The sequence below is a fragment of the Polypterus senegalus genome, chromosome 1 (genome assembly GCF_016835505.1).
Source record: "Polypterus senegalus isolate Bchr_013 chromosome 1, ASM1683550v1, whole genome shotgun sequence".
Taxonomy (NCBI): Eukaryota; Metazoa; Chordata; class Cladistia; order Polypteriformes; family Polypteridae; genus Polypterus; species Polypterus senegalus.
Genome location: NC_053154.1, coordinates 75,652,940 through 75,663,465, shown reverse-complemented (window position 1 = coordinate 75,663,465; position 10,526 = coordinate 75,652,940). Strand labels below are relative to the sequence as shown.

Here is a 10,526-nt window from a genome sequence, read left to right as displayed (position 1 = left end):
TGCGGAGTACAAGTCAATGGAGTTATATAATGCCTTAATGAGGCCATATCTTGAGTGCTGTGTAGAGTTTTGGTATTAACATTACAAAAGAGACACAGCAGCGCAACAGAAAGTCCAGAGATAAGCAACTAGGCTAATTCTGGGACTAAGAATTATGAGGATAGATTGAAGGAGTTGAACCATTTTTCTTTAAGTCAATGGAGATTAAGAGGTGACACGAACAAAGTGTTTAAAATTATGAAGAGAATTAGTATTGTGGTTCCCTACTGTTCTTCAACAAGAACACAATTGGAAACTTGTTAAGGGTAAATTTCGCACATGAAATAAATGAGTAGGTAGTGTGTTGGAGTGTAGGACATTAGGGACCTTTGATTCTCGACTTGATGGTATTTTGTAGAATAAGAGTGGTGAATAGGACTGGCAAGTCTGTTGAGCCTGATGTTATGGAGATTGCTTTAATGTTGTAATTTACACAGAGAGGATATTTGTTAAATAAATCAATCCATCCATTTATTGACTCACATATTAATTTCACCAAACTGAGCACTGGTACCCAGTATTAGATGAAAGACCTAAACACCAGTCCACCAAAGGTAACTCATACAAACCTGGCCATCCACACATGCACAAATGACCACGAAAGCTAACCTACATGTTTCTGGGATTTAACAGGAAAACTTGTTCATTGGTAGAAATAACTCATGGGGATATACAGAGAGCATGATTACTGCATACAGGCAGTGAACAATAATGGAATTCAAACCCAGGACTCTGGACCTGCTCGGCAGCAGTACTAACCACTGTGCCAGCCCAGATGGATGTTTTAAGGTACATTTGTTAACATTAAACATCATCATAAATATCCCCTTTAATTCAATTCACTCTTTCAAAGAAATCTCTCTCTCTCTTAGTCCATATTATTTGCAATTCATAATATTTAAAAGCATTTTTTCCTCATATTCAAGTTACTGTATGTAAATTAAAAGGGTTCAGGTTTGGATTCAAAAGCTCTTGCTGTGACTGCTGATTTAAATTAAAGCTCCCTTTTTGCCTATATGTCCTCCGGAACCAGTTTAAAATTACAAAGCATTACTTCAAAGCTTTACTGTTTATTATTTTTCAACGCACTGTGGGGTTTTTACTTAGCTCTTACTGCAGTTTTTTTGCCTAAACAATCGTACTCGTGTGATCGTACACTTCGAAGCATATTGTTAAAATCAGGGCATTTTTAAATGAAAAGCATGTGATAAGTTTAAAGATTAAATGAAGATGGGGGTCCCATAAAGCCATTGTTCCTTTTGTTTCTATTGTAAATATAAAGCACAAAATGAAGTTGAATTAATATGTGAAATCCATATAATTGTAATCCTTTTCACTTCTGAAGTCAGAAATATATTCACATACTCTGATTTACACAAAATTATCAAGAAACACAGGAGAAGATTGTTAACTATGAATAGTATCAAATGTCCCCAAAAATGTTGTCGCTGGCTCACAGTATGTGGATTTATTAATAATGGAAAGATGGAGAGATAATGTGTATTAATAGCACGTCCATACAGAAAGGTCAAGTTACTCACATAAGCACATTTCTTTTAAGATCCAGTCGTTATTTCTAATAGTTATTATACTACAGTACCTAGTCATAAAGGTCTGTACATACATATTGGTTATAGCGCACACATTCACACACAAACACCCACACACTCATACTGTTTTGTCTTTTTGAGGGCTACCTACCGACTAATTTACATTTATTTCCCCCAGCTGACTGAAACTCTAATAGTAACACACATTCAGGAAAAATGAAGTGGTATTGTACAACGAGAGAATGAGTCCGGTACGACTTCTGACTTTAAATTCTTATGATAGGCAGCAGAGTTCACAACATTGACTTGAGCTAAAGATTGCTTCAATTGTGTTTGGAATTAGCATTTTAAAAATTGACCACATGAAAATCAATCAAATTGCACTGTAACACCCTCCTTCAAGAAACCTCTTATTCATTCATGCTATTACTATGACATCCAATCCGAACATACCTCTCGACAGCCTAAAATTAACTCATCTACAAGCTGCGCTGCCTTCACAGCATGCACTTCTCTGGTGTTATTCCCTTCTATTCAAGAGACAAAGTTGACAAAATTGGTGCAGTGGTTAGCATTGCTAACTCACGGTTCTAGAGGCCTGGGTGCAAATGTTGTCCGTGTCGAGTCTGCACCTTCTTCCTGCGTGTAAATGGGTTTTTCACATCTCTGTGTGTTAGATTACTGGTAACACTATATTGGTGTGAAAGTGTGGCTCATCAGGTCTGCTAAGGAATGGATGGAGCTGAGATAAGGCCAAGTGCAGGATCTTCTTAAAGAGTTATTAAAATAAAACTTGGGAAAGCATATTAAACTGTAGCAATGGAGACTTCATTCATCAAAGACCCAGAGGTGCGACAAGACAGATATAGAAAATGCACTTATTTCTAGAGGTATATAAAAAGGGCAGAAATATATACAATCACTATCAAATGTGTCTTTATCAACAAAAGACACAAAAGATTTCATTTAGTTTTGTTTTGTTGACATTTATTGGCAATTATGTTTATCTCAATCCAGACACCAGTTAACATACTAGCAGATGAAGTCAAATTAAACATCAATTAAACAGTGGCATATTATTATCAAACACAAATGCTGAACTGGACAAAACCACATTTGCTCACTTTTTTCTTGCAGGTAGTACATATCAGAGAAGTTTAACAGTATTAAATTAGGAATGCACTAAATTTTGAAACAGTGTAGCATCCTTTGTCTGGGTGATGCCTCTAGCCCAACATCCTATATATACTGTAAAAGAAAGGTTTAAAGACAAATTGTTTTAAGAAAGGGCGTCAACCCTGTCCTGATTGCACCAGGAAGATGAGTGTGCAGCCGTGAGAAACAAAAAAACCTTATGGTTACCATACTTCACACAGGAAGGAAGGCAAAAAAAATAAAATAAAAAGGTCTGAGTGAAAGACACAGAGCTGTCATCAGTGGACGAGCATCTGCTTTCAGTGCTAACAATCAGGCATTCTCTCACGGCCGCTGAAGCTAAGCACTATAATAACAAGAAAAAGGAAGCATACAAAGTGTATGGGAGGTCATTGACTGAGACCGTCTTTATATGAAAAGTTGTAGCTGCATGTCTTTACTGAAAAGGAGCATTGTTTTACTGATTTTAACTTATGCACGTTACACGATTTGTCTGCATACAGCGCACACCGTGGTTAGGCACTGGCACCACAGCATTTCTGAATTGGCTTATAAGCACTACGCTAGGGCAGGGCTGTTCGAACTGCTTTAGACTTCCCAAAAAATATGCTGTGCAAAAATGGGTGGGAAAAAGCTCAACTGCATTTGATGCAATCACTTGCACTTCTGATTAAATAAATGCAAAGAACTAGCACTCACCAAAAGAAGTCTCTGGGAAAACACTATACTCGTAAAACCCTTCCACCCCAGATGTAAAGTGCTTTTTTTAACTTGTTTGCTAAACACAACTGTGGCCATCATATACTTTTTCACCTTGTATTAATAATCCCTCAATCAGAAAGGTGGGGTGGTGGCATGGCATGGTGTTTGTCAATAAAGGGGTGAGTTTCTCTTCTTGTTTTTCACTCCAGTCTGATAAACAGAGGGGAGACACTACTCAGTAGGGATAGGGCACAGTTCTTGTGTTCAGGGTGGTTTAAATTCTTCTTTTCTTCCCCCATTCTTCCACAGTGTCTGCCTACTGCAAAACTATAGGTGTCTTGTCTTCTGTAGAACTGTTAGCTGCAACATACAAAAGGAAAAAAAAATTATGACATATAATTAAAATTTGATTTTCAATATCACCACTTAATAACGCTGGACAGAGTGTAACACATGTGACTGGGAAGCCCCTCTTAAAAAGCGTGAGTGGTTCAACAATATGCCACTCACTTGGACTGCAGCACTTACAAATCAGATCCTTGTAAATGGTTACTTAACTTTATTCTTTCTCCAGTTCTCCTCATTATTGATACACAAGTAGCACAAAATTAGGTCAGTTTGGTAAGTAACTGAAAAGATTATTACAACACCAGGACCCTTCAAAAAAATTACTAGTAGGGATTGTAATGATGTCTGCTGTTACTATCAAGCAGCACAGTTTTAAAATTTCTCAGGTTAACACCCAACACATCCCACAATTTTGGAGCAGGATGGGGAGGTAAATGGGAATCCCAGACGAGTGTTTTGGTGTGCAAGTGAGTGGTCTGCCTAATCCAAGAGAAAAGGCCCAAAGGCTGAGTTAGTGGGGAGTTTTGCTCGGCTTATTATTTTATTATTATTGCAGCGGACAATTTGTTCCCCACTGTCTCTGTAAAAGCAACTTTGATTTTTATCTTGTATTTGTTTTGTCTTTTTACTGTGGTTTCAGAAACATATAAAAATTATGTGCATAAACATAAAAATAACCCATTAATGGCATACGATGGCATCATGGATTGTAATAAAACAACTTCAGTATCAGAACGTATCATTCACTTATATTTTAAGCATGATGTTAATTGCACTAGGACATACATTACACAAAAAATATTCATGAATAGTATGTTGTTTACTTCTATTTGTATAATTTATACAACAAGACACTGAAGTAAAAAATATCCATTACTATATATTTAATGTTCAAGATGCATAGCTAAAACGAAAAGAAAAGGGTAAAAATAATATCTGAGGAGCATTCTAAGAACCTCCAGAAAAAAAAATATCTTTTTAGTTTGTTGGTGAGCATTTTGTATCTTTACCTAGGAGCAAAATAAGTGTTCAAACATCATTTTCACAGGTTGTTACAAATATATTCCAATTAAGTGTAAAAGATATGTGACAAAAAAGTTTAGGAAAACAGCCCACCTCAGATGACAAAATGTGTTTTAAATCTTAGCATGCTAGACTGCCACCTACTGGGCAGAACAGGAAATGGTTTTGTTACAGAGAAATGGAGAAAATGAAATTTTGAAATTGGAGAGTGGGTCGTTTGAAAAAAAAGGCTCCATCAGTGTGCATATGTAGACGAATAAAGGGTAAAGGTTATTCCCATGCAAAAAAAAAAAGAAAGAAAGAAAGAGTAGAAACACGCACGCATGAATATTTTCTCTCCAACCTTTCCTGTATATTTTAATGAGAGGTCAAGTAAAGTGACACCTTTTATTGGCTAACTAAATAGATTACAATATGCAAGCTTTCGAGGCAATTCAGGCCCATTCTTAAGGCAAAATGCAATCAAGTTTACATCTTACCTGAAGAAGGGGCCTGAGTTGCCTCGAAAGCTTGCATATTGTAATCTTTTTAGTTAGCCAATAAAAGGTGTCATTTTACTTGACTTCTCACTATATTCATAATGGCTAACATAAGTTTTACTTAAAAATTCAAAACTGGAGTATTGTATATTTCATCAAATTGTATCCATCTGAAGTGACATTTCACCTCTTTCAAACAAGTTTGTGGTCACTTTATTAAGATTTAATATTTTACCAAGCAGTCAATGTTGAACAAAGTTGATAAAGTATAATGTCAAGTCAAGCTAAGTCAAGTGACTTTATTGTCATACCATCCATACACAGTATTGCAGCATATGGTGACACAAAATAACATTTAAAAGAACTGTGGGGCAAAATATCCTCAAACACAGGGCAAGTGCAAGAGACAGGTAATGAACTATACTGTAATAGATAAATAAATAATTAAAAAATAGGTAAGTCAATGTATTAGTAATAAAAGTAAAAAAAAAGACAACAGTAGTGACAATTTTAACAAATATACTGTATATAAATTCTCTACTAGGGGCAGGACTGAGGGCAGGAGGGCAGCACAGAGCTCAGAGTCTGGACTGCTAAGGGGTAGAAACTGTTAAAGTACCTGGCAGAACTGGTTCTGATGTCACAGTACCTTCTGCCAGATAAAGATGGGACAAAGAGACAGTGGGAGGGATTGGGAGCGGTCCTTCACAATGCTGTATCTTTACAAAGATGTCTTCAATAGAGGACATAAAGTATCCAGGGACCCTGTGTGCTGTGTTGCACTATCCATTGTAGGACCTCACGTTCAGAGACACTGCAGTTCCCAAACCAGACAGTGATGCAGCTGGTCAGAACACTCTCGATGGTGGCCCTGTAGAATGTGGTGAGAATGGGGGTAAGTAGTCACTTTATCAATGAAAGTAATTCCAAGTAAGTGATACTGCTTTCCTTATGCCGCCAGGTATTCATGTCAAATTAAAAAAAAAACATTGCTTTCCATTAAATCAACCAGGTAATTTATTGTAATTAACTACAGGGTTTTTTTTTTCATAAATGATCAAATCCACTCTTCTTCAGTATCTAAATGTCAGCTTTAATGAATTTTAATAAAACACAACAACTTGTTTCTATACTAGATGAACTCCGGTGGGTACCATTTTTCGTTGGACTGTTCAGAGACAGTCTTGCATTTTTAAATTCATGTAAGCAGTGAAATTTCTTTTGAGCAATTTATTAATATATCTCTTCTGTACACTTTATCACCATCATCTTCCTCATTTCATTGTGAATATCTTACGTACATGTATCTTCTATTAGTTATCTTTACTGGTCCAGTAAATCATGAGCAAAATATGAACAACTTAACAACATGCAGACTGGGATGATATTTATTTCTCCACATGGAAGTATTTAAAAACCCAATGGAAAACAATTAGGACATGAGGAAATACTGTTGTAGTGACCACCACTCCAGATATGACTACCAGAACCAAGAGAAATAAAGAATTTCTTCAGGAGCAGTCAAGGTGCAATTGGTGCTACCACTGAAACTTGTTAAGATATTGAGGATAATATTCATCTTTTATCTTGAGCTTTATGTAAATATCAGAGTATTTGTAATTACTGGCTTATAATTGAATGAAAGTATTCTTTCATAAATATGCTCTTTCTATATATAGAGAGAATATATATACTGTGTGTGTATATATATATATATAAATAATATATATGTACATATAGTGTACATACTGTAAAGACGTTTTTACTAGGAGGAAACGTAGTCAAACCTATGAATACCTTGGCAAAAAATAGAGGAAAGCACAATTACGGTCTCAAGGAAGAGGGAAAAAAAAGCCCAAAAAATGAGAGTTTTTTTGCATGTTAGTGTGGATAGGCAGGGACTCCAAGGGGATCATATGCCCTCCTACTGTAAATGTTGCCACAAACTTTACCTTCAAAAGCAATCGGGGACATACAAGTAAACCACAGAGGTCTGGCAGGATACCAGAGAACCTCCAGAAAGTTACAATCCTAACTAAAAAACAGTTAAGTGTATGCTGTGCAGCATGAAACATACCTTAGAGATTCCGTTTCCTAAAGGCTACTGAGTTGTTAGAAAATAGGGAGAAGAGGAAACTTTAGCAGGATGGACAGTATCTTTTTGTGGAGAACTGATTTGAGGCTTGACTGTAAGCCACATCTTGAAAAGGTTTAAAAACAAACGCTTGATCAAGACCAGAGTCACGAGGAAAGCTGGGGCAAAGCCCCATTCATGAGAAGGTAAAAGGTTAGGTTTATGAGCGAGAGAGAGACAGAGGCATGGACAGAGATGACAAATTAAATGAGACATTGTTTTACTGGTACTGGAGAGGTGCATTAATGGGTGAATCAACCCACCTGGCAGACTTGTGGTTCAACTACTCATTAATGTTCATTCATTGGAACAGCTAAGCGTTTACTAACGTTTGTCTGCACTTTTGCAATCACTTTTTGCGATGCATCCCTGTGTTTTGGAAAACAGGGGCACTCAACATTTACATTATAAAATGGACCTTAAAAAGCTGCACGTAGACAACATATATAGTACATATATCACATATATATAAAAATGTATGACACTATCATTTTGTTGTGTTGTTTGTGTGCAATAAATCTTAATCCATATTTGGACCATGAGATGGAAATGATCTAAAAGAAGTCTTTTTTTCTTTAATATATTCATTCATATGATTTGTTTCCAAAAATTAGTTTCCATCAACCAAAAATTAGACTTGAACTTGAGCAATGCCTAGAAGAAGAAAGGAAATTTCACACCTCAGGGTTAACAGTCTTTTCAATCTCCGTCAAGTTATTTTACATTTAGCTTTAATTATATTTTCCCCAAATGATGGCGACTGTGGGTTCTTGAAGGGTGACATCCCAGGCATTAGGTCACAAAATGTTAAAATGTCAAAATTGACTCTTGTACTTACTGTCAAGGTCTTAGAAAAATGTAATTCTTAGTACACAGGATTTAGTGTCAATATTAGTACAAAGGTGATTTTTGACTAACCCGGGACGCAGACTATCTGTGGCTCCTCCCACTTGCCGTTGGACAGGCACTTGATGATAGGGTTCTGTCGCTGCAGGAAGCCCTCCTTGCATTGATACCGTGTCATAGAGTTGGTCTCATACTGCGAACGTGGTGTGCCAAGAATCTTGGCATTTTCCACAGCAGGTGGTTGTCCACAGGAGGCTACCAGGCAATGCAGAGAGCACATCAGAATAAAGTTTTTTTTTTTTAGTTTTTTTTCATGCAAAGGAAGGATAAAGAAGGAGATATAGAAGGTAAGTGTTTCATTAGAACTTCGCTTTAAACTCTCTTCCTCCTTTGCAATCGTAAAATGCTCGGATGTAATTGATTCTTAGCAACTTGTTTTCTCCTTGATGCATGCATCACTATTTCCAGCAAAGACAGATAAAATTTTAGAAATGCCAAAAGTGGAAATGTTGCTTCAGAATTCAGTATAATTATTTTAATGTAACTGATATTACAGTTATTTATAAAAGGATGATCACAGGGTCAAAGACAGCACAGAAGAATGTAACAATCAGATAAGAAAGAGTTGGTCTATGCAGGTTTAGGTGGCCATTCTTCTCATGAAAGAGGAGCCCAAGAACTCTTCTGCATTAATGATTTTAGGGCATACAGTGGGCTCCACCACAAATGCATCCCTTCAGATCTTGTATATCACCTAACCACAACAGTAGACTTGGAAAGGGACCAGGTTGTGGTTATCCCTGCCTTTTAATAAAAAATTGCATATCACGGAGTTGAAATGGGAGCTGTAGGTGCATAAAGGAAAAAAGAAGGAATAAAGCGAGTCAGTTGTTTAAGTGGAAGACACTGATATCAAGGGCAACCACAATAAATACAAGGTGGTCCAAGAAAAAAACAAAAGCAGTGGTAATTTCCTGATAAACAACAAAAGGATATGAGGAAGAGATGGAGACAGAGAGAATGGGGCGTGCAAAGAGAAACGGAAAGAGTGCAAACGTACACGTTTCATGCAGGCTTGTGACAAACTTGTTGTGCACTTTCCTGTTAAGGTATGGTATCCTAACCTAAAATTTACTGTATGATATATTTATTTTATCAAAAATTTTCCTTCAGATATTCCTGTTTAAATTTTGTCCTGCAGAAATTCCTACAAATTGATAGCATGGCAATTGATTAGTATTAAAGTCAGTTATGTGAATTACTAGAAATTGTGCCATTTACAGAAGCAGGTACTAAATAATGTTGCTAGCTTTCATTAGTAGTTTCATGCCATGCACATTAACAGACAAAATGCATTACTTTTTATATAAATTGTAAATAGAGGTTACGATTCCATATGATAAATACACGAAAGTCAATTACTTACAAGTGCCCTTTTTACAAGTGTAGGATAAGTGATAGTTGCATGGAACATCACTCCATCGTCCTCCATCATGCCACACCATGACAACACAATCTTCTCCAGATAGGAAGTAGCTGTCAGGTTGTCCATGATACCAATTTTCATAAAGCTACAGAAAAAGAACCGATGGTAACAATGGAGTAAACAAATAGCTAAATGTACATTTGCCAACAGAAACAGAACATGTGCAATTTTCAACCTCGTCAAATTTTTGCACTCGAATTCTTGTGAGGACAGTCAGAGTCAATTATAAAGGCAACGGTTCTTTAAAGACAAGACAATGGGCTACTGGTTCACACATTGCACATTTTCTTCAAAAGATCATCAAGTCCTACTTTCTATGGTACCCAAAAGGTCATCTCTATACATGCACTTATACAGTGAAATGTAAAGGTAGTTTTTTCACATTATTATAATTGACATCGATAGTATAAACACCTTATATGTTAAGAAAAGTTCACATTCAAGTTCAAAATAATTTTTTTCATGTGTACAGTACAGTGATTTTCTCACTTTTATGTATGACCAATATGTAACATGTTGCCACACTACACTGCCTTGATCAGCAAGCATTATTAGTCAAAAATGTGTTGTTATATTGAAATCAGTCTAATAGTCCATGAAGTTACACATTATAGTTCAATGAAAATGTGCTTTGCAGTAAGGAGGTTATGGGTTCATTTCCCAGGTCCTCACTGCATGGAGAGCATTTTGAGTAGTAAGAAAAGCACTATATAAATGTAAAGAATTATTATTATTATTATATTGAAGTCTAATAATCCATTAGG

The 10,526-nt window shown here is 36.2% G+C and overlaps 1 protein-coding gene across 3 annotated transcripts in view; it reads right to left on the bottom strand.

Annotated features, from left to right (window-relative positions):
* Window positions 1–2,554: 2,554 nt before the first annotated feature.
* Window positions 2,555–10,526, bottom strand: part of bcan (brevican) — a 62,317-nt gene continuing 54,345 nt past the window's right edge. For 2 of the 3 annotated variants that reach the window (XM_039751006.1, XM_039751015.1), the window contains exons 12-14: window positions 9,703–9,847; window positions 8,349–8,531; window positions 2,555–3,806 (exon numbers count right to left, since the gene is read on the bottom strand). In XM_039751006.1, the coding sequence (XP_039606940.1) occupies window positions 3,763–3,806; window positions 8,349–8,531; window positions 9,703–9,847 (372 nt within the window). In that variant the 3' untranslated portion in view covers window positions 2,555–3,762. The remainder of the gene's footprint in view (window positions 3,807–8,348; window positions 8,532–9,702; window positions 9,848–10,526) is intronic. The other variant, XM_039751023.1, reaches the window with a different exon arrangement.